The 23,953-nt window shown below is 57.9% G+C and overlaps 1 protein-coding gene across 1 annotated transcript in view; it reads right to left on the bottom strand.

The window, feature by feature from the left end:
• Positions 1 to 23,953, bottom strand: part of LOC100470233 (tetratricopeptide repeat protein 7A) — an 84,302-nt gene that overhangs the window by 423 nt on the left and 59,926 nt on the right. The window contains exons 14-16 of the mRNA XM_034659086.1: positions 20,853 to 20,950; positions 19,204 to 19,338; positions 11,586 to 11,788 (exon numbers count right to left, since the gene is read on the bottom strand). Of these exons, the coding sequence (XP_034514977.1) occupies positions 11,586 to 11,788; positions 19,204 to 19,338; positions 20,853 to 20,950 (436 nt within the window). The remainder of the gene's footprint in view (positions 1 to 11,585; positions 11,789 to 19,203; positions 19,339 to 20,852; positions 20,951 to 23,953) is intronic.

Genomic DNA, 23,953 nt, shown 5'->3' with positions numbered 1-23,953 from the left:
CACCCACGGGGGGGGGGGGGGGAGCTCTGTCCCTCCGGGCCTGAGGGTGGGCTTTCAAGTCGGCTGACCTGGCTTTGCGCCTCCCATTACAGCTGGGGATCCTGCAAGTCAGCTCTCTCTGGCCTTCGGTTTCCTCAGCTGTAGGTGGGAAAGACCGCAGTGCCCACCCCTCGGGCTGTCACGTTTGCAGGAGTCAGTATATGGAAGGCACTTGAACAGTATCTGGCAGGCGCGAGCTCTCAGACAGTGGGTCTGTTACCCTGAGGCCTTGCTGCTGCGCTGGGGAGCTTCCCACCCCCCAGGATGTGGAGGAATGTGCGCACAGGTTTCAGATTCTACGACCTGAAGGCAGAACCTTCGGCTTATGGGTGGGTGGGGGCAGCTCCTTGGCCTGCATTAGCAGTGTTCTTCCTGGGGACACCTGGGTCCTGCGACCTGTAGCCCATCCCGGCCCGGCCTGGCCGGTGAGGGTCACAGGAGGGCAAATGCTGGGTAGAAGGACAGGCTCTGGTAAGATGCGTCAGGTGTGGCTAGGAAGCTTGGTGCGGCTGTTTGTCTTCAACAACCCTGCTGGCAGGGAGAGGAAGTGACAGGAACTGTCACAAAAGTTTGGGAAGTGAAACTGGGACGATGTCCCTTCTACGTCCTCTTCCACTCATAGTGGGAAGGGTGCAGGGAGGTGGGAGGACAGGGTGGTGAGTAAGCGGGGCGGGGTGGGGGGAGGATCAGGACCCCACCCCAGCCTCCAGTCCCAGAAAGGCTGCTTTGTTCCATCCCACCGATCTGTGTTCCAGCACTCAAATGAGGCACGGGATGGCCGCAGAGGGGGAGCCCTCCTCTCATTCAAAGATCTGAGGTAAAGCCTAACACCAATGTCCTGGTGGGGGCTGGGGTGAGGGAGAGGAACTGCCTTCTATGTGCCTGGAGCCCCCTCTTGGGTGCCCGCCCACTGATGGCCATGTACATTTTTAGCTGGAACATTTTCCTCCTCACCACGCTCCTCAGAGTTAGGCCCTCTGTTGCTATGGAGACCCACCGGGGAAGATGCACATGCCTGATTTCCTAAAGTCCTCTGAGAGCTTGGAACACGACCAGTTAGGCAAGAGTGGAAGATGGCGCTCAGGAAACCCTAGGCAAAGCCTCCCCCTCTCCGGAGGTGCTGGCCGGTGGTCCTGCGGCCAGGGGCAGGAAAGGAAGGGGGAGCTGGATTCACAGTGTCTCTTCAACCCGGGGCGGAGCTGTCCCCAGGGAGCCCCAGGGATGGGCTGGAGGACAGGGGAGCGGTGGCGGGGCGGGGCCAGCGGAAGCCTTGCTGACTCAGGGCTGCCGGGACCGAGGGCCATGCCCAGTGTGGCCGGCAGGGCCCCAGGCCAAGCTGTGCTGCCTGCATGGCCTGGGAGCTGGACCCCGAGCAGCACCGATGGCACAGGGCCCACAGGGAGGAGGGAAGGCAGGCCAGACGAAAGGCCGCCAGACACCAAAATTAAGCACCAAAAATGGAAGGTTTGAGCCCTGTGCGCGCTGCCCATGCAGGAGCAAGAGAGGACAGCGGGGCCTCCCAGCGAGGGCCAGGCCTGCAGTGGGTTTTACACGCGCACTTCTCCATATCGAGTTTCCACAGGAGCTTAGGTTTGAAAAGAGGGCTGAGGAGGAGTTCGAAAAGCCCTGATCTCCAGCAGTGTGTGGGTGTCTGGGAAGGGGCCGGATGTGTCTGCAGGCCGAACCCGGGTGGGTGTGGGTGTGGGTGTGTGTGTGCATGCGTGTTGGTTTTACTCTCCGTCAGGAAGGTTTGCAGTAGCTCCTCTCCATGTTTCATGAAGAGAAAAAAGCCAGGGCTCCACAGCCAGAGACCTCGTCTGCGCTGGAATCCCAGCTTTGCCACTGACAAGTGCAGCGACCAGGGGCCAGTAGCCCATTTTCTCTGAGCTGTGGTTTCCTCGTCTGTAAACCAGGGAACAGGATGATACTTCCCGGCTGGTCAGTGGGAAGAGTCTGCAAGGATGCATTTGAAATCCCGTAGGCAGGGCGCATGACGGGCGGACCGTGAAGGGAAGTGGCCCGACGATGAGCAGAGGGTCCTGCTGGAGTGAGGAATAGGAGGTGATTTCTCTAGAGGGCAAGGCGCTCTGTGGGCGAAGACTGGGGCCTGGGGTGGGGCTGGATCATGTCCCCCATACCCGGGGGTGCTGACCTCAGAGCCTGAAAGCAGACACCGGGCTGGGGTCAGGCTGGGGCCCCGAGGCCCGGGGCCTGTAACAGGATCTGCTGCCACCTGCCCTAGACACCAGTCTGTTCGTGTTTGGTAGCAACTCGGAGCTGTTTGCTGCCTGACAACTGGGCAGGGCCCGCCTCAGGAAGACGTGAGGTCTCACCTGCTCTGCCCCCAGCCTGGCACTGTGCCAGGGGCCCGCCATCACCCCGACACCCCCACCCCAGCCGCCCAGAGAACAGGTCTCCAGGGAGATGGTGGGAGCACAGTTCCATCCAAATGTCCCGATGACTCTTCCCCACTCTGGCCAGGGGGCACCCTGAGCCAAGAGAAGCCAGACATGCTGATGGATGACTCAGCCTTTGACCCTCACCTGGGAGACGCCATAGCCAGGCTGCCACCCGCAGCAACTCGAAAGCAATGTGCGTGTTGCTTATGGCCCCTGAGCAATGCACCTTTGAGAGGGAACCAAGGTTACCACCACTCAGGGAGGGCAGGGCTATGGGGGAAGGCCCCAGAAATTCCCAACTTCATTCATCCAGTCCGCCTTCCCCTCCTTCCTGGATCTCAGGGAGGAGGGACCATCTGGCCTCATCTCAACTACCCAGGACCCTGCTCCCCCAGGAAGCCGCCGAGGACAGCACCTCCTGGCCACGCCATCACCTGGAGCTTGTGCCTCATTACCGGTGGGCTCTGCTGTGCTATCCGGCTTCGGCTGACAGGGACAGGGTCCAGGGCTCCTGTCTGCGGGGCTCTTCCCCACAGGACGGCAGCTCAACAGAGCTCAGGTGGGAGGGTCCTGGGTTCTGAGCCAGGCACACCAGAGGCACTTAGGTATGCATGCTTACCGACCTGCTTAGGCCACAGGGACAGGCCGCCTGATGGAAGACAAGGTTCTCTGGGGGGTACAAAGGCTGCAGCCTGGGATGGAGGATGAAGGAGAACGGTCCCCCTTCCTTTTTCAGAATTGCTACTGCACACCATCTCACCTCATTAATTCAGTGCATGACACTGTCCCCTAGAGGGGAGGGGCAGCAGGAAGGTCCCGGCTGTATATGTCTTTTTCTTCCTCTGGGGTGGGGGGGGAGGCCTGCCCTGGGAAGCAGCCCCTAGCACTAGGCCAGCTGCAGGCCAGGCTGAGAGCTCCCTCCCAGTCCCTACCCTCAAGTATTTATAGAAGTTATTTTGGGAATTTTCTTTCTGAGCTCAAGGCACATTCCTGGGATTCTGTAACAGCCTTTCCAGCTGGGAAGCAGGGAATCAGCTGGAGGCTGCTGGAGCCTCCTGGTCCCAAGAGCCCTCTGCTTGGGGACCCTGGGGCTGCAGGGAGGAGCCTGGGGTGGAGCCACCTCTGAGGTTGCTCCCTTCACCCACCCTGAGGCTGACACACCCTGCGGGGGAGGCCCACATTCCAGCCTGCGCTGAGGAGCTCAGCCCCTCTTGGGATGCCAGGTTCTCCCAGGTGTCAGCCTCAACCCGTCCAACCAGACTGGGAATGAGGTGTCTCTCCAGGCTGAGAACAGAGCCCACGGATCACCACATCCCTCCTGGAGCTGGGGCAGCTCCAAGGCCCCAAACCGGTTCTACCTCCCTTTTGGGAGAAGGGGCACAAATCCTTCTAGACCCCACCTAACACCTGGTTGACAAGCTCTCCTAGGCTTTCACAGGAAGAGGCCCCTGCTGAGGGGGCCGACAGACTCACTTGGAGCCCAACTAGGTGGGGGGGCTTCTGGGGCAGTAGAGGTGCCGTGCTCATGTGGCAGAACCCATTCCTCCCTTCGGGCTCCTGCCTATACCTGCACCCCCAGGTGAGAGGTCCAACGCCAGTGGGCCCCGGCTGTGGTGGGAGCTATCTGTCTTCAGAAGGCTGTGGACAGACTCAAAGGTAAATATTGGCTTGAGGAGAAAGCACATCAATTCCCGGGGGGCTCTGCCTTTTCTCCTCCCACATTCTGGGCTGGTTTCAGGTTCTAGGCCTCTGGAGGCTCTCTGCCCACTCTAGAGTACAGCCAGGCCCTCAGAGCTAGGTGGGGAGCCTGGACTTTGGGTGCTCCAAGTGAACACCCTGTGATGGGCAGTGAGAGGGGGCACCATCGCCGAAGCTCCCCTCTCTGGGCAGGAGGCAGAGCTGAGGGGAGGGGGCTGCTGGCCTACGGGACAAGGGGAGGGCTGGACCCTGCTACACCCTTCAGACATGGGGAGTCTTTCAGACCACTGATTTTGGAGCTAAATTAAGCCAACAGTGATGTGGGAAACAAAGGCAGAAGAAAAATTATTAAATTTCCTTACCACCTATAGCCCACTGACAAGTCCTTGAAATAGGCAGAGTGACCTTCCTCTAGGGACTCAACTGCCTCGATGTTGACACTTTGCTAAAGGCAAAAGACAATCCTAGCCTGACCCCTCCCCTCCAGGATGCTGTAAGCCAACTTTAACATATAAAAATACCTTTGGAAACTTCCTTTATCTTAAACCCAAGATATGTTTTGGCAATCATCCCCCAAGCATATGGCTCGCCGATATACATCTAAAGGGTCTCATGACTAAGGTTTTCTTAGACGGTAATAAATTACCTTTTCCCAACAATACCTAGCCTCCTCAAGGTCCTGGAAACCTGGCTTCCAAAATTCCTTAGAGACTTACTCTATCCCAAACCCCCTCTCAACTTCAAAGTATATAACGGGCCACTACTCGTGACCCCAGAGCAGCTCTTTCTGCCCACGGGTCCTATTCCCGTGCTTTAATAAAATCACTTTTTGCACCAAAGACATCTCCAGAATTCTTTCTTGGTCGTCGGCTTTGAACCCTAATGTTTTTCTGACATCAGCAGCGCTTAACTACCATTCTGATCAGAGTGTATGACAGGCGGCTTCCCTTCCACTTCCTCATCTGGGTTGGTGAGGACTTCAGGAGCCCACACTTAAGCCCAAGCCTTTCCAAAAGTCCTGACCCAGAGCCAAGGAAAACCTCCTTCACCTTCTCGATGGTCTCTGAGCCTGGGCTGAGGGCACGCGGTGTGGGCTGGGGGCTGTGCCAGCCCAAGAACCAGGTGGGTAGGCAGGGGCTCGAGTCCCGGTGAGGCCCAGGCTGGGGGACACACCCCACACAGTGAGCCTCCAGAACTCCCTTCCCCCTCCCGCTCCACCCCACTTTCCCACTAGGGAACACAGTCCTCAGGCAGGACTGGGGAGGAATGAGGGAGAGAACTCACAATAAAACCACAGCAGTAGGAGGTCAAATGGCCAACAAGATGTTCCTACCGACCCTTCCTGCCAAACAGAACAATGCTCCCGTCTGTCAGAGCTGGTGGGGCAGGCGCAGATTCCGTGCAGAGGGGCTGTGTGTGTGTGTGTGTGTGTGTGTGTGTGTGTGTGTGTGTGTAAAGGACTCAGGGTCCCTGCATGGACAGCACAACACAGCACAAGACTTCTGGGCCCTCCGGTTCCTTCAGGCTGCCGGCACCCTCTACGCCACCTGCCGTAGCTCAGGAAGCCAACAAGGAGGGGGAAGTCTACAGCAGGTGGGGTGTCCTAGACCCCGAGGCATCGGGCCCCAGGAACGAGAAGCCCTGCTATTCTGTGTGCTTGCTGGCCTCATCTGGCATCAGGGAACCTTCAGAGGGCCGGCACTGGGTTTCAGTCTTCAGCTGCTCAGGACACCTTTCCTCCTTCAAGCCGGGAAGCGGAGGCTGAAGCAGCCTGGCCCGACAGAGGCCAGAGTGGCGGGCCGAGCAGGGCCTCCTCAGAACCTGGCCTTTCCCACTCCTCCTCCCTAGTGGTTTCGGGTCCCCAGGAGGCCCCATCAGCTGAAGAGACCAGCCACGAAATGGCTCTCGCCCTCACCTCGGACTCCAGCCTACGGAGCAGGCTTCTCCTGCTCTCAGTTAAGGTCAGCCTGGCCTTGCACTGTGGATACTCTTGTCCCAGGCACAGGGCACTTGGGGCTGGTATCCTGCACATCTCTGCCTTGGCCAGAGTTGCCTGGGCTCAATGAGGACCGAGAGGCTCCCTACAGTGAATCTCTGGGGCTTGGCTCTGGGCCTCTACTTCCCTCTGCAAGCCAAGAGCGTCTGAACCTGGCCTGGGAGCCGTGTTGCAGCATGGAAAAGGTAAAAGTAACCCCAGCTACTGGGCCATTAACTTACAGAATTAGTTAAGCTGATCCTAACAGGAGACCTAGGTGCTTGACATTGTGATTACCATTTTCCAGATGAGGACACTGAAGCGCCAAGAGGCCGAGGAACTTGGTCATGGCGGAGCAGTGTAGGCAAAGTGGGGCTCAAGTCCAGGTCAGTGAGACTCAGAGGCTGTGCTCCCACCTCCAGACACAAGCTGGCTCTGACACTGGGGCTTAAAAACCATCCTAGCCAACCAGCAATAGCCACAACCTCCAGGCAGCTCTGAGGCCCCCCAGTCCCTGCCCAGCATCCCCTTCCTCCCCTCTCAGTACATTGCCAGCAGCCCGGGGAAGTTTGGCCCAGGGACACCTGCCCCACGGCAGCGAGGTGGGGCATCCCGGTTAAGGTGGAGCTCAGGCTTCGGCCATTTGCCACCAAGTCTCCCACATGCATGGTGACAAAAATGTTGGCATGCTGATTTATCTTTTCACAGCGCTTAGGTCACCTGAGCAATAAAATCCTCCCTGGAGGTCACAAGAGCCTAAATTATTATCCCCATTAGACAGAAGGGAAAACTGAGCTGGGGAGGGGAAGTAATCTCCAAAGCCCCCAGAACACGAGGGCTGGTAGTGCTGACTCTCTGTCTGAGCTGTGTCCCCTCTCCAGTCCAGTCCTGCCCTCCAGGATTGGGGAGGGGGCTGGCGGGAGCACTGTGTAACCAGAGTTCACCTGTTTGGCCTTAGAGAGCAGAGCCTGCTGCTGGATTCCTGGAGCACCTGCAAAAGGCCCAACCCAGAGCCGCAGGGCGGGGCCAGGCGGGGCCAAGCCCTGGTCCTGGCTGACTCAGGACCCACCTTGAGGAGACGCAAGGATGGTGGTGGGCCGCTTCTGGGATGCCCTGGCAAACCCAGCCTGGAGAAAGAGGGACCAGAATTTCTGGGGCCACATGGGGCCGGCTACACACTATGGCCATGACCCTGATCTCACAAACCCACTTGAGAAACGAGACAGCAAGCTCCACACTGGGAGCGAGAGGGAAGGAGTGCAGGGAATTAATTCACTGCCACACTCTCATCAGGGCAGTGGATGGCATCCAGGAGCATCTGGAGAAAGAGGAGGCTGGGTCACGAGGCCAGGACTGCTTCACAAATTACATCCCTGGGAATTACATCACAGGAGCCAAAGTACATCTAGGGCAGTTTCCCTCTGCTGCTGGGGGGCCTGATGAGGAAAGGGTTCTGGGGAGACAAGGCAACCAGAGCCCAGAACTCTGTCCCAAGATGAAAGCATAACCATGGGGAGGGGCCAGAGGGGAGCAGGGCAGCCCGGCCAGAGAGGTGCCAGGAAACCCCAGAGCCTGTCCCCAGGAGAGCAGGGTGGGTGCCGCCCGCAAAAGCAAGGGGCGGGGAGGCAGTGTGCCTGTCCGCTCGCGGCCGAGGCTTTCGTGCTGTCTCCTGCAGTGAGACAGGCTGCACTGAAGCATCCACACTCCTGGCTCAGCCCCGGGGCAGGCAGGGAAGACGGTCAGTCTGTGGCCAGGGCTAGTGACCCTCCCACCATTAAAGTCAGGTGACCTCACAGCCCTCTTGGGAGGGCCCTCCGTGACTGGACCATTCCATTAGTCGCTTCTGGCTTCCTTGCCTTCCCCAGGCATCCCTGTTCCCTCGGAGATGCAGAGAGCCTCCTGGGAGGTGGCAGGGCAGAGACAGGCTCAGAGAGAGGCATGCAGGCTGCCTCTGATTCCTCTCCATCAAGCCCATGGAGCCTTCTCTGAAGAACAGTGTCACATGGGGGCCAACTTCTCTGCTGATCTTGGGAAGGGCCCTGCCTCCTTTCTCTTGTTTCCTTAGGGCGGGCAAGAAAAGTTCAGGTTTCCCCTTCTTAATGAGATGCTTTTGCCTATAAATTAAGGTCTGAACACCCAGGCTGAGTGAGTAGGGTTTCTGGATACCCGGAAGGGAGGCTGAGACCAAGCTGGCAAAAACTGTCAGGACCTGCTCCTGAGATTTCGCTAGGAATTTCCATCTGCAGAGAGCATAGCTTTTTCTTTCTGCATCTGGCAGTTTCCTGAAGCAAGCTGGCCATCCATGAGCCTTGTGGAGGAGGCTGCCCTCAGGGCCAGGGCCCGATGGCACAGATTCCTCTGGGGCACGGGCAGAGCACGGCTAAGCTTGTGTCTCTGTGCTGCCTGCTGGCTGGAAAAGCCTGAGCTGAGCCCAGGATGGAGCCTGAACCATGGAAACGCCTCCCATCCATACCAGGGCAGGGCAGGGAGGGCAGCAGGACGGTGAGAGTAAAAACGTGCTTCTGGGCCAGAGTTCATTTTCTTAGCCATGCCTGAAACCTGCCTCCTAAGAGCAGTAGCCTAACACTCCCCGAGGCTGTCCCCACATCTCCTGTCCCATGTACCCGGCCCCAGGGAGAGGCTGTGAGGTCAGTGTCCTGGTGTTTGATGATCCTGCCCTCAGGACTGTAAGGCTGAACCCAGCATCCACACAGCTCACGGAGGGATCCAGAGCTCTCCCAGCCCCTGACTTGGGTGGCTGTGCTCTCAGGGGAGGGGCGCCTCTCCTCTCCTTGCACCTATCAGAGGCAGATGCCCTCACAGAACCACAGTGGTGTGGCAAGTCCAGGATGTCCTCCTTGGGAACCTGCCTTCGCGATGACTGCACGGCGGGGGTGGGGGGGGTGGGAGCAGATACCAGTTGGCCTCCATGATCCTTTCCCCGGATAATTCTCCAAGGATGCACCAACCTCCAGAGTTCACAATGTGTCTCTCTCATTCTCTACTACTTTTACAATGAATCCCTTACATAAAGGCCAAGTTGACTTAGACTGCCGGGTAGTGGCTCCCCTCATGTTGTACCATGCTGAAAAAGATCTGTGCCCAGTGAGAAAAAGTGCTGTGATTGATTAGCAATGTCTGTCCCGGGTGAGGGACTGGAGCGCAGGGGCGCATGTGCTGTTTTGCCTTCTCTGATGTTGCACTGCTGGCCTTTCTAGAGGCACCTGCACGTGCGTCACCTCACGTGATTAGCACTGGTCTAGGAACGACGCCGATTATTATTTTTGGTGAATGAATGAATTCATTCACCAAAGGAGACATCAGGAATGTGGAAGTTACGTGTGTGTTTTCCTAAATCACCCGAGTGAATTAGAGCCAGAGCCAGGATGAGATCCCAGATGTCCTGAGCCTGAAGCCAGCCCAGGAAAGACACTCACATCAGGGAATGCTGTAGATCAACATGCCAAAGTGTTCCTGTGTCTTTGGGAAAAGAGTGCTTCGCAAATCTTCTCCAGACCTGAAATTTGCTATTCTTCATGCATATGTGTGGGCTGCTGGCAGGAACAGAGCATGTGGAAAGCAAACGGGGCTGCCCACGCCAGAGCCGACTGTCCCTCTGCTTGCCTGTAACTTTAACAGTGGGCAGGCCTGGCTCTGACTTGCTCTCATTTCATCACCTCAGCCAGGCACCCCGGGAAGAGAAAAGGGGCCATTTCAGAAACATCTGTAGGGAGCCACTCAGGGCCCGCTCTTCGGTTACTATGGAAACCCGCCTTTGGAAGCAGCTTCAATTTCAGGAAAATAGCTACCAACAATCATGAGCATAAATGAAAAATGTTACTTCAAAATCGTACCTGTTATCAGACTTCACCGGGTTTTAGGGACTGAGGCGGCGGGCTCCGATCGGCCAGCGCAGGGGAAGGCAGCCATCTCTGCCTGGCTGCAGGCCTCAGGGGCCAGCGCAAGCCTCCCTCCCACCACCCTAATCCAGTTTCTGGATGTGACCTCCAGGGAGCCATTTGTCACAGGAGCTAATGTCTGAATTGCGGGAGGAAGGAGGCTGTGCCTTGCAAAAACCAACCCTTTGCTGAGCAGACTGCAAGGCAACACAGCCATGTGGAGGGGAACGCGGGCCCGGGTGTGACGTCACTGCGTGGGCTGTCTTCAGCTGACGCGGAACCTTCACGTGGGCCCGAGGTAGAAATCCTTTCAGATATCAGGCAGCAGGGATAACAGCTGAGCTGGGAGGCTCTAATCTGTTTTCAGGGGCTCTTATAAAGATGACCTGGTCCAGCTCTTCCCCCCCCAGTGCATTTTCCATTCCCTTCGCAATGTCCTCACCAGACAACTCCTGAGTTTGGACTTGTCCTATTCTGAGAGCTATACTGTTGTTCCTGACGCTGAGCGGAAATCGAACTCCCTGTGGCTTCTCTTTGGGAAGGAATCAGACCCGTTCTGGCAATGATAACCCTGCAGCCATCTGGAGTCATTCTGACCCCTTCGTGTTCTGCATGTAGCAGATATCGGGGACGCCATCATGGCCACTCCCCTCAGAGAACGCTCATGGGGGGCGTCTGAGGTGGGACCTGCACCTCAACAGAGAAGACTGTGTCACTAATGGGGTGCTCCTAAATTATACTTCAAAAATCACTGTGCTGCTGTAGGCCTGTACAGTTTCGGGGCATTATGTTTATCCTGATGACCCGCTCTCTGAAAGTAGCTAAGAAAGGAAGGGAAACACGGTTGCCCCACCAGCCTTCTATACCAGCCGTCAGAGCAGGTATTCAATAAATGTTTCCTATATCAGAGAATCCCCATTGCACAGATAAGTCAAACCAAGGTTCAGAGAAGGGGGCCGACTTACTCACGATCACCCAGAAAGAGAATAGCGAAGGCAAGCCAAGAACACCAGCATCCTGCTCCCGGCCTCCAGACCTGACCACAGAAAGTCACCCAGCCCTGGGCACCCAAGTCCTGAGGGCCACGTCCTAGGACTGGGGGCTGCTGGGCCCTCTTACCCACTCCCAACCCCCCCCAGGGGCCATTTTCCATGGGTGCTCGAATCAGGCCTGACATGACAGCCCAGCCCAGGACATGCCCTGAATGTCACCAAAGAGGCACAGCGCACCTCCGAAGTGGGAGAGGTAGCCCAGCGAGCGCGGAGGGCCCGGGGACTCCCGGAAAGCAGAGTACTTTGCCTACAGCGTCTAGGGCAAGGATCTAATGACGAACCCCTTTGGGGTCACATTGCTGTATAGAAGCTTAGAGTTTCAAAGAATATCAACCCATCCTAGATTTTTTCATCCTCAGGCAGGCTCCGAATGAAAGGGAACAGCGTGCCTCGACAAGCCAGCTGTCTCTCCTAGCAAAGCAGGGAGGCCACGTCCCCGCAGACACCAGCGCACGCGCAGACGGGAGGGGGTGAGAGGGGACGAGGGCCCCGAGGCCTTTTTCGGGGGCCAGGGCGGACTCACCAGGCTGTGCATGATGCGCACGCCGTCGGGGTTCACCGTGAGCGCTTCCTTGTACAGCTGCTTGGCCTCCTCCAAACTGCCCTTCATCTCGGCGAGTCGGCCCCGCATGTAGAGTACAGAGTGCGACGTGGGGAAGAGGCCCGCCGCCTCCTGGATGCAGAAGCCTGCCTCCTTGAGGTGTTGCTGCTCCATGAACAGCTCAGCTGTGAAAGCAGGACAGTGAGGTGACAGTGGTAGGGAAAGGCAGAAGCAGAGGCCCCCTCCCTGCACTCGACCAGCAGCCCCGAGTTCGAGGGTTTCGAGTGAGGGGAAGCCTCCCTGGAGTCACGGCCTGGGCCCGGCAGGTAATGGTTTCTGAGTGCTCGCTCGCTGTCAGGCACCGTGCTACCTGCTCCGCGCAGGCCCTCTCCGCCGACATTCACAAAAGCCGCACAACAAGCATTCATGACCCTGCTTCGGGGAGCGGGTCCCTGGGCACAGAAAGGGTGGGAAAGTTGCCTAAGGCCACAGGGAGAGTCAGGAGTGGACCCGGGGGTGGCATCAGGCTGTCTGACTTCCAAGCCTGGCAGTGGGGGCACGAGTGGCATCCGTAAAGGTTGGGTGGCTTTCTGCAGCGTCCCTCCACCTGACAACCGAGAGGCTGGGGGTGGGGGATGGAGGCCGATCAGGATGAGGCAGGTGCATGTTCTCGAACGGCCCACACTCCTGGAGATGGACAGTGGGCCAAGGCCTGCTTCTGCCAAGTGTCTTCTCTCATGTACCCACCCCCAGCAGGCGCTCTCATGGGCCCTGCACTAACAAGCCAGGCCGAGAGTGGGGGGACCTCACTCCAGTCCCTCCGTAGAAAGGGGCAAGACAGCACTGGGTTCCCAGCAGCTCGGGCCTCCCTCCAAAGCCCAGGGCTTTCTGCCACACTGAGAGAACAGGGACTGCCCATGCCTTTCACCACCAAGCTCAGATGATCTGTCCCATAACCAGTTTGTCTTCTTCCCCAGATCAGTGGAAAACGGGGCCATCCCCGATCCCAGGCCAGCCCACATAAAGGCACACTGCAGATCCACACCGCACAGGTACACGCCCACAGCAGGCACTTTTAGAAACAGGCTGGCTGGGCTGGCAGCTTGGCCTCATGGCCCACTCAGCCTTTCTCTCCTGGCAGACCTGGGCTTGGCTGCCCCTCCCGGGGCTGGTGCCCGTGCACAGATGGGAGCACAGAAGGGCACGCAGAGCCTGGCTTGTGAGCCTGCCAAGAGCTGTTCCTAGCACTGGCCAAGGGCTGAGCTTACACTAATTTGGGTTAGGTCTGGGTGGGGTGGGTAACAGATATCCTGAAAGAAGCTCCCAGAAAGAGGTGGAAAACCCGGACCCAGGCATCATGTCTTCCTGTTCCGACAAGCAGCAGGAAGGAAGCGTAAGGCCCTGACGGCAGCACATGGCACTTGAGGTAGTCGGCATGAATGTTGCCTAAGTTCATTGTGTAATAAGTAGCTTGCCACATCCTATAATACTACAGAGGCCTTTCTGAGCAAGGGGGCTCTTTTTCTCTAGCGGACATGAGACTTTGGAAGAATTCAGTGAACACAGAGGAGCCAGGCCCCCATGATCAGGCCAGAGAGAAATGCAGGTTCTCGTCCTCGTGGACAGTCTGAGCGGCACAGTCCCAAGGCAGAAAGCCTGGGAAGGTGAGGCCAGGAAGGGTGGGCTTTGAGCCAGGGCCGTGAAGGGAGGGCTGGCCCAAGCTCAGGGGTTTGTCTAGCTCGGCCTAGGCTCTCTCCTCTGCTATGCTGTTGTGTTCCCTTCCGGAGCTGCTTCCTGGGGCTCTGAGCAGGCTGCATTCATAACTGAGGGTCCAGTGTGCAACTATTAAATACTGACTGTGTGCCTGGCCCTCCCAGGAGAAGGAGAAAGAGTGGAGATGGGGGGAGGTGGGACAGCTGAGCAACCAAACTGCTGGAGTGAGCCAAGGCAATGGAGTGACAGGTGCCAATTCTGAAAGCCCCGAGCACTCAGACGGGGTCAGGTCAGCTGTGCTGGTGTGGTCAGGGAAGTCTTCCTGGAGGAGGCAACATTTGAGCTGGGGCCTGAAGGTGCAGGGGCAGTTAGACTGACAGAGAGAAGGGAGGCTGTGCTGACCCCAGGGCTGGGCTCCACCGTGACAGAACTTCCCAGGGTCACTGAAGGCGAGGGGAGAAGCAGAAGGAAGTGTGTGGTGTGAGTGTTGGGGGCAGGGAGACCCTGCCCTCCGCAGGGCTGCTTCCTCTACCACCAGGAGCTCAGCTCAGAGATTAGGCCTTCCACTCCCCCTCACCCTTGCTGGGCAGGCTCGCCCTGGGCCTGGCCCACCTGCCAGCCTGGTCCTGCCATGGCTCATTAAGCTGTTTACAACTTGCGGGCCGGTCTTCTGAGTCCCTGGCTCTAGAGGCTGTTTCTGGTCTCTCCCTTGGGGACTCCTCACAGTGCCTTCATATCAACAGATTTCAATTACAGGGATCCCCACCTCCCTCTTTCCTTGGGGCTCTGGGTCTTGCTGGGCTGGCCACACACCAGAGAACATGCCCGGAAAAATAGGTAGGGCTGCTTTGGTCCGATGGACTTCATTACCAGTTAGGCAGGAAACCAGATGACACAGAACAGAGCCAGAGAAACGAGGTCTCCTGAGGGCTCCTGGCCGCCTTGCACACAGTCCCTGGCATGCTCAGCCTCCAGGGCGGGGCCTCTGACCTGCAGCCGGGCCCACAGGTCTGGGGGCTGCAGTGCACCCCTTCTTCCTAGCCTCGGCATCCCTGGGCAATTGTTTTACCAAACATGGTGCTCCCCAGCCAGCCGGCCTTGGCTACAGCAGGAGTCGCGTGTGGCACCGTGCCCGCCCACTGCCCTGATTTCTCGACCTCCCAGCCTTGACTGCTGGGGCCCCAAGGTACCCACCCATCCTGGCCTCCGCCCCGGAGGGCGCACTCCCTGTTACCGGACTTTGTTTGAATTCTCACAGCCCGGGCCACCACCCTGGCAAACAGACCTTGCTGTCCCCAGTGTCGTGGGCCCCTCTCCCATGCCCTCAGCTCCTTCTCTCTCCCTCCATCCCAATTTCCCCACTTCTCTCATCTTCCTGTCTGCCTACCCTTGACCTCCCCTCCTGCCTCTGTGTCTCAGCTTTTCTCCGTCTTCCGTCCATCTCTCTCCACCCACCCCCCTCTGTGCTTCTCTCGGCAGGCTCCAAATGGAAAACATCTGTTCCCTGGAGCTTTGCAACAGTCCCTTTTATTATTTTTTTCTGAGGCATCCTGATTCAACCCTGCACCCAGAGCTGGTTCCAGTCTTTCTGTCAGAGCCAAGCCCCACCCCAGCCCCAGGTCGGGGGATGAACTCACTCTTCACGTGCTGTTTGCACGCCCTCTTGGCAGGGAGGGCCTTGCCCCCGGGCTCCTCCTGAGCTGAGGGGTGGGGTGAGGGAGGGCCCAGGGTCAGGTCTATGGCCTTTCAGGGGCCTCTGACATGAGAGGTGCTTCCTAGAGACCCTCCATGAGACCTTGGAAAGGAGGGGCACCCAGGCAAAAGGCAGAGACGCCTCAGCGAGAAGCTCAGGAAAGAAGTTAAGGTTAGCCTTGAACCCCAGAGGGGATCACCAAAACTGCCCCCTAATGGACACAAGCGTCCTCCCCATGGAGCAGACCTTCAGGACATATGGACACCCAGAATAAAGGAGAAGGGAGAGAGGCAGACAAGGAAGGAGTGAGAGAGGCAGCCAGGGAACCAAGAGAATGAATAGCAGAGGATCCGAAGGTCTAAAGGCATTCTGCAGGTGGTCTGAGAGCCTCCACCCCAGGGACCTAGAGAAGGGCCGATTTTCCTCAGGCCACAAGGGAGTCAAGACTGCAGGGCCTGGGCTCACGACTTCCTGTCCCCGAGTGCTCTCCTCAGTGACTCGGCAGCTGGGAGGAGGGGGTGCCGGCAGAGGAGGGAAGAAGAAAAAGCCAGAGCAAGGGAAGAGGGGACGTGGGAAGAAGGCACAGAAGGCAGGAGGGAGAAGGGTGGGGAGCTGGGACAGAAGGGAGTGAGGGAAGATAGAGGGATGAGAGATGAGGGAACAAAAACGAGAGGAGCAGGTGGGACCATGTGTAAGGCAGAGCTTCTCCTGTGACTGCATTTTTTTTTTTTTAAGATGGAGGGAGGGGTAGAGAGAGAGAAGAGAGAGAGAGAGAGAAGAGGTGGGGTTGGGGCAGAGGGAGAGGGAGAGAGAGAATCTTAAGCAGGTTCCATGCCCAGGCTGAGCTGACAAGGGGCTCGATCTCACAACTGTGAGATCACTACCTGAGCCGAAATCAAGAGTCAAGGGTTGGACACTTTAACCGACTGCACCACCCAGGCGCCCCTCCTGTGACTAATTTTATAATGAAGATGATCTTTAGACACAGCCCTGGCCACCCCACCCCAGTTCCCCAGTCTGCCTGGCTCACAGCTGGGGTCGATTTAGCTACCAATGCCCAGGTCCTCCTGAGGACTGTCCCCACCGGTGGTCCCCATTCTGAGATGCTTGGGCAAAGGTGCTCTGCTCGTCTTACAGGCTCTCTGGGCACAGGTTCAGCCTGGACCAGGGGGTGCACTGGCTCTCGCCTGACGCATCTGTTTAGCAGCTGGAGCTCTGTGTCCAGCGCCCAGACACTGTGCACCTGCCATGTGGGAGCGGAGACTCAAGCCAGCTTCCCCAACTGAGTGAAAGCCCATGGCTGCCTAGGAGTCCCCTGGACCTCCAAGGCAGGGGAACTCTTCCTTACGTCTATCTCCCTCCCCCGCCCCAGCACACTGTTAGCTCCCAGAGACATGAGCTGCAGGGAGAGAGGGAGGTGGGCCCTCTTGCTCTTCCGAAAGGCACCACTCCACATGCATTATCCGGGGGCATCTGTGAGGCTTCGTACCTCGCCCACTGTCACACGGACCCGCTGCCAAAGAGGCAACATTCCTGGAACTCATCTCTCAAGTGGCAGCACCCCGTGATGCTTGTCACCTCTGACTGGAAAGGGATGGAGGCCTGGAGAGGGCAGGGAGGAGGACAAGAGCTGGGAGAGGAAGGGTACCGTCGTGCAACCAAAGGCGGGTACTGATGGAGCCGCAGCGGCCCGGGTGTAATTCATCCTGAACAAAAGCTGGGGGATGAGCTCCTTCCAAAATGAAAAAGGAGGATGTTTTCCATTCCTGCACATTTGCTGCAGCTGCTGGGATCGTTAGGCGGGTGGGTGGGGGTGGGGACGCTGGTGACGATACTCTGAGCCTGGCTCAGGTCGGGGGTGAGGTTAGGGAGAAGTTTGTGCCTTGGTGATTTGGTCCTGGCAGCCCTTCATTCAGTATGTGCTCGGCACATGCTTGCTGCTGACGCCAACGGCTTATGGAGCGCAGACTGCTCCGGAACCCTCCCGTGCTCAGAAGGGGAAACCTGGGATGCTTTCTTACTTCCCTTTCTGGCTGTGGCAGCTGTCCCTCAGTCTCTTCTCTCTTTCTCCAATAATGACAGAGCCCCTGATTTTTCATGGGCCATATAGACAACCAGGACAGTGACACTTCCCAGAGTCCTTTGCAGCGAGGTGTGGTCATGTGACTAAGTTCTGGCCAATGGATCATGATGGGGACTGATGTATGCAATTTTCAAAATATGTCCTTACAGAGAGGGGGTGTCCCCTTCTTCCACTCTCCCTGGTTATGCCTCGGAAGGTGAACATGATGAAGAGCCATGATGGGTCACAGGGGTGAGAGCGACACCCCAGAGAGAGCAGAGCCAACAAAATGGAAGGAACCTAGGGCCCTGGACCAGGAGAGCAGAGCTGTCTTCTCAGTCAAGGGCGCCATCTCTGAACTGTTACAAAAGGACAACAAAACGTCTACCTTGCAGAAGTCACTGCCATTTTGGATCAGTCCCACACACCCAAACCCGCCTCCCAATGCCACACCGCCCAACCCTTCCCCTGCACCACATTCAAAGCATTCAGGTTTTGTTGCCAGAGTTCTCTGGGGGCTGAATATCTAGGCTAATGTCCAGACAAGAGAGGCTAATGTGCAAGTTCCTGAGGGGCACGTATTTATACTGATTATTCCCAAGCCTGATTACAAGTTTCAGGAAGGCCACTGAGTTAACCTTCCCTGAAGTTACCAGAACATACTAGTACCCTGAACATAAAGCAGCACACCTGAGCAATGGAAAGCAGGCTTGTGAAATGCAAAACGTGTTCATTTGCTGATGGTGGTAGATAGCGTGTATCAATAGAATAAAGGCCTGGGAGCGCCAGAGCAGGCAACGCACAGCCCCGGGATCTGATCACCGCGTTACCGGGGACACGTGGTAAAGGCCCAGTGAGGATGCAGCCTTCTGCCCCGGCACGTGGAGTGGCGCGGGCTCCGGCGTGCCCCTCGGGAGCCGTGCTGGCGCCATGTCTTCGAAGAAGACAGGGGGCTCTTTGCCTAAGGGGAGGCCTTGCTTCATATCCCTCGGAGTTTCAACATTCCTCTTGCTCCTTAGGATGCAACAAGCTGGCTGGTGAGCATGGCCCTTACACACCCCTAGCCGCCTAAGGGACCCTGACATGCTAACTGGGGCACTGTTGGTGTTATGAACATGCTTCCCTGTTTAGCCTGTGCATCCTGGTCCAATTTCTCCCCCCAGATTAAAGAACCTGTGGTGGGAGAGTAGGGGGAGTACTGCATGCTAATGGGGCCTTATGTGAAGTCCAGGCAGCGGGGAGCCTCAGATTCCCAGTGAACCACTTTCTGCCTCTGACTTGCAACGACTTGCAATGTCTGCTCAGCTCAGGAACTTTCTACCTGCAGTCTCTTCTGCGTCTCCCCTGGGGGGCTGTAGGTGCCAGCCCCTGGGGAAAGATGGGCACCTGTCAGGGTAACCAGAAAACAGGGGAGGAGCTTCCCTGAGCACCTTTATGCGCCCCACACGGCCCTGACCACTTTGCTCACGAGCTCATTTTAGATCAGGACGGGCAGTAGGGGGCTGGCATGAGAACCCAGCCCTTTGGGATCCTGAAGCTCTCTGTGTCCCCCACAGTAACTGACCCTCACATTCCACGGTGCAATGGTGCCAGTTACCTATCAAGAGGGACTGTCACCTGAAAGGCCACCTCAGTGTTACCAGCCCTCTGCCATCGCTGAACTATGCCACCAGACCTCACCTCTTCTCCAGCAATTCTGTGAGCTCTCTGGGGCTTCAGCTAGTTTTATTAACTAGTTTTACTCAGGAGAGGGAGGGTAAGGAGGAGGGACGGGGCCTGTCTTTGAGACTGAGAAGGCTATCCATCTGTGTGGTCTTTCCTCCAATTTTCTTACATTTGTATTTGCTGCCAGAGAGCCTCCCCGAGGCAGGCAGGCAGGCCCTGTCCCCATGTGGTGGAGAAGGAAACCCACAGCCAGACAGATGAAGTGACTCTTCTTAGGCCAAGCAAAGAAGAAAGAGCTAGAACTAGGGGAGAGATGGGCAAAGAGCTCCAGGTTCCTGATCCCCAGGCCTTTCCATGAGTACTGCAGTCTATGTAGGCCTTGTCAGGGGCCTTCACCACCCCACATGCCCTCGAGAGGCCTGCAGGCAGGCGGGCGGGCGGCTGTCACTGGGGCCAGGGACACTCACCAGCCTGGAGCCAGATCTGTTCCAGCGTGGTCCACAGCTGCATGGGGCCCTGCTTCAGGACGGAGCTGGGCACAGTCAGCTCTGACATGGCCTCCTCCAGCCGGGAGGCTGCGATGGATGATGCCCGCCGAGAGCCTGCAGAGCAAGAGGGGAGGCAGCTGAGTGGTCGCAAACCAGCTCAAGGACGCACCGGGACGAGCCCTCCTTGGACCCTCAGCCACGGCTGGGATGAGGCGCTTAGGAGGGGCACCCGGGCAGTAAGCCCGCTCCTAGGAGTCTTCACTAAGGAAGATAGTCCTGCGTGTTGGCAAAGGCGCCTGTAATACTGAAACCAGAAATGACCTGAATGTCCAACAACAGGGAGTGACTGAAAATACGTGCGGGTATAATCATCCAAGACCCTGCGGCCATCACACTAATGGCACAGAAATAGGGAGACGGGTGCAGAAGGATGCTCACGGCATACGGTTAGGGGAAAAAAAAGCTGAGAAAGGGCACAATGACATTTTTTCTAGGGAAGAAATAGGGGCCTGGGAGAAAGGTCTGAAAGGCCATTATGAAGGTCTGGGTGGTGAAACGAGAATTCTTCTCTTCTCCCTTCTGCTCTCGTGGCTTTCTGTTTGCACAGGTGCATATTATCGTTTCTCCTACAAGAAGGTCGCACCTGAGGCTGCGCTGCACCGAAGCCTTAGGCAGCGGCTCAGGCCGGACCCTGTGCCCTCCGGAGAGCCTCCTCCGTGGCAGTTCTGGGTGACTCGGGTCCCTGCTCAGGATCTATAAGCCGTGGACATTTACACTTCCTATGCAGGTGGAACGTGAGCACGTTTCCCCCCCCCCCCCTCAGGGGCAATAAAGGCGCCGATAAACTCCGCAGCCCACGGGGCACTCCACAGATGGTTTCTGATTCTAGGACGAGCGCACGTGCAGCCCTAACGTTTGTTCGTGGTTCGTCCCCCCTTCACTGCAAGGGCGCCGGGCCCTCCTTCCCCGTCCCCTCTTTATAGTCAGCAGCTCCACAGTCAGCCCAGTGCCCCTCGGATGTGCCTCTAAGTCAGGTGCGGGGCTTGGCACGGGCAAAACAGCTCCATCAGGGACAGCAAAGGTGTGATCGGCTCAGGTCCACGGAGGCGGACAGAATGAGCAATGCCACTAAATACACCTCCCTGACGCTCCGTTCCCGTGACTAGTTCTTCTTCCTGCGCCTGGGCCATTCCGCTTTCATCAGGCCCTCATTTGAAACAGTCCAGTCTGGGCTTCGCTACTGTAAATTGAAGCTCAGCTCATTCCATCTTACCTGACTCCGTCTACTAAGGACACTTTACTGGTAGACCCGGGCCTTGAGCTTAGCCTCAGGGGAGACGGTTTCTAGACTCCGCAGCCATCTCTCTGCACCCCCGCCCAGGACGCAGGGTCCCTCCCCTGCCTGCTCCAGCTGCTCACTTCCCACTCCAGAGCAGGATGGGTGGGAAGGTGCCCGAAAGGTGCCCGGAGGCAGTTCCTTAGCTCCTCAGCACCAGGCTCTGGGGCTGTAGCGGGCCGGCAGCAGGGTGGGTTTGCCAGGCCGGGCAGACGCCACTCTCCCGTACATGCTCAGGCCAGGAGAGTGAGCTGTGGACCCCACGGACAGCTGCCCACGGGCTAGTTCTTACCGGAGTCTGCGTCATGGGCATCGGGCAGAGTCAGGTGCATGCCACTCTGCTTCTTCAGGGGGACGCCCTCGCCGAGGCTCCCATCCTTTTCCAGGCCTCTGAAAGGCAAGGGAAGGCCAGGCCCTGGTGAGGTGGAGGGCCAGGCAGGCTCTGGGGTTGAGAGTTTAGGCCTGGGAACTGAGTCAAAGCTGGGACCAGTAGGAAGGATGGAGACCACCAGAGTGGCAGAACAGATCAGAGCTCAGGCTTGGGGTTCTAGAATCTCGCTCACTCTAGCAGCTACACTGACAGGCTGTGAATCCCCAGCACATGTATACACACACACACACACACACACACACACACACACACTGCCACTGTGTGCCTGTGGGGACGTCAGTCTCCCCGCTATTCCTAAATACCACCATGTTTTGTCCCCACAACTAACATTTGCTCATGCTGCTGCCAGGAATGTTCCCGCTGTTCTTCTGGTCCACCCAAAACCCTCCATCCTTTAGAATCAGCCCAGTGCCCTTCATCCATCCAGAAAGCCTCCTGAGGCTGCTGTGCCCCTCCCGGCCCTCCTCCCCTGCCCTCCGTCAGCATGGATCCAGCAGCACGTGGGTTAGAAACTCTCCCTCCTCTGAAGCGTGTGATGCTAGGAGCTCCCCAGGCCAACAGGAGGCCTTTGCTACCTTTTGCTGCCCTCACAATGTCTAGCAGAGTGCCAGGCACAGAGCAGGCATCACGGCCTGGCTTCCAAGGAACACTTAGTCTTCACGGGCCATCAGCAATGCCCCCAGCCCCCAGCCCAGGGAAGGAAGCCCCAGACGCCACTTGGCCTCAGGCAACCTACCTTGGGCTACCAGGGTGGCCCGAGAAGAGCCGGGGGGGGGGCAGGGGTGGCAGATAAACAAGCATGGTACTCTCCCCAGGTCCCTGCAGCTCCCACACTGCTAGAGAGGTTGCTCTTTGCTCTGAGTGGGAGGTGGGGGAACCACCAGCTAGGAAAGGCTGTGCAGCCCATTGTGCCCATCCTGGGGCACACATACCCCCAGCAGTCACCCCTGCCCACTTCTGGCATGGCCCTGGAACCTGCTGACTGGGGAAAGCTTAGACGAAGGCCAAGGTGGAAATGGCAGGAGAGAAAGCAAGTTAAGTCCAGCCTGGGGCCAGAGGCTTCTTCCTTTCACCGGGGTGCCCAGACCGTGGTCCAACCAAGAATGCCAGGGCCCCACCCTTGCCGCTTTAACTCAGGCTCACACGGGACTGAACTTGGGCCTGCCAGTGCACGGCCATCGGGCACACATTGGAGGAAATGACTCACAAAACAGAGTGGGTCAGGTTGGTGCCTTTCCTCCCCACCCTCTTCCACTCTCGGGAGGCACCAGGGTGCAGTGCCGAAGACCCAAGGACACCGGCCACCCCTCCTCGGCTGTGTGGCCCTCGGCGAAGCTACTTAGCCATTCTTAGTTTTCTCATCGTGCTTATCGCGTGCAGTAAGAAGCAGGGGAGGTCGGGCTCACGAGGTCTCCGTGAGGAGCGCAGGAGGCAACACGGGCAGGTGGCAGGCGCAGAGAGCTTCTTGTCCCACCTGCCCTCCCAGCCCCTGACGGGGACACTCCTAGGGCTCCAGAAACAGCCCATCTCAGGGACTTTTGCCACCTGGGTCGAGGTCAACACACAGCATCATTCCTGTCCTGAAGAACCTGGTGGTGCAGGGGGCAGGGGAGAGTCCATGATAAAGCACTTTGATCTAGTTCAAGAGGGTTGAGGGGAAGTGTAGGAGGCTGGGTGACTGCAGGCTCCATGAAGGAAGGCTCTGAGCGGGGCCTGGGGGGTGTGGGCTAGGCCGGGTGGAGCAGAGGAAGGAGGGCGCCTGGGTGGGGCTGGTAGGCCAGACCTTCAGGCTGTGGATTCTGGCCTCTGGCCTCAGCTGCCCCAAACCAGATTTCACAAATCCTAATTTCCACTCGGTAGCTCCAGGTTCAGAAAGACCGCCCCCTATTCTGGGGAAAGCCCGGAGGGTATGGGATCCTGCCTTCTGGTCCTAGCAATTTGACTTCAGATAGTCCGCCTCGCTGAGCCCTACCCAGCCCTAGGTGGGGCGGTATGGGAGGTTCCCCAAAAGAGGTGCTTAGGGAACCGAGGAGGAACTCCACTGGGCCCTCCTATCAGAGATGAGTGTGTGGGTGGTGACTTAAAATGACCCCAGCGTGAACCTACAGCCCCAGCCCGTGCGAGAACACGGGGCAGCCCCACAGATCTGCTGCCCGGAGGGGAGGCACAGGGCGGGCCCTCATGCCGGGAGACGGGGCCGCAGCTCCGAGGGGCCCGCCAAGACCGCCTGGACGAGCAGGCAGCCAGCCATCCAGCCAAGAGGAAGTCCCTGCCACCTCCAAGGGCAGCTCCTCTCCGTAAGGGCAGCCAGACTGTGAACCTGCCCAAGTGGCTGCAGCCAGTGAGTGGCTAAGCAAGGGGCATCTCAGGGCAGGTCCTGCTCACACCAGAGTCTGGGCCTCACCCCCACATCACCCAGCTGCCAGACAGCTCCCCATTCCCTTTCTGAAAAGTCCCTCACCCCAGAGCCTCCTTCTGGCAGCTTCTACTCACTGGGTCCTGCTCTGCCCTGGAATCTCCCAGGGCTGTCAAAGGCCTTCAGAGAGAGACAGACCCTACTTTGCCCAAGGGTTTTAACCCAGTTGGATTATCCTGGCCCTCCTCTGTAAGTCTCACCAATAGAGAGACATGCCTCTGGGGACTGTGAAAGCCTTCTGGGCTCCCGGAGTCCCTGTGAAGATGCAAACACATCTACGAGAGGGGGGGTCTTCCAGGAGATGACACAGCCAGGAATTTCAGGGGAGGGCCGGGAGCGAGCACCAGAGAAGGAGAAAGCCCAACACCTGCCTGGCACAAGGCCCTTTTCTGCTTTGGGCTACACAGTGTCCGAGGGGATCTGAGCAAAGACTTCCAGCAGCTTCAACCCGGACAAGAGTGCCTACTCTGGCCCAGGAAAAACCTGGAGCCTAGGCTGGGGACTATGGTAGGAGACAGTGGGTGAGTGGGGGGAAGGAAGGTGGGTGAGTGGGGCGGTAGGATGGTGGGTGAGTTGGCGGGGGGGG

Source organism: Ailuropoda melanoleuca, chromosome 4 (assembly GCF_002007445.2).
Source record: "Ailuropoda melanoleuca isolate Jingjing chromosome 4, ASM200744v2, whole genome shotgun sequence".
Lineage (NCBI taxonomy): Eukaryota > Metazoa > Chordata > Mammalia > Carnivora > Ursidae > Ailuropoda > Ailuropoda melanoleuca.
Note: the sequence above shows the minus strand (reverse complement) of the source record. Positions and strands in the feature narration are given on the sequence as shown.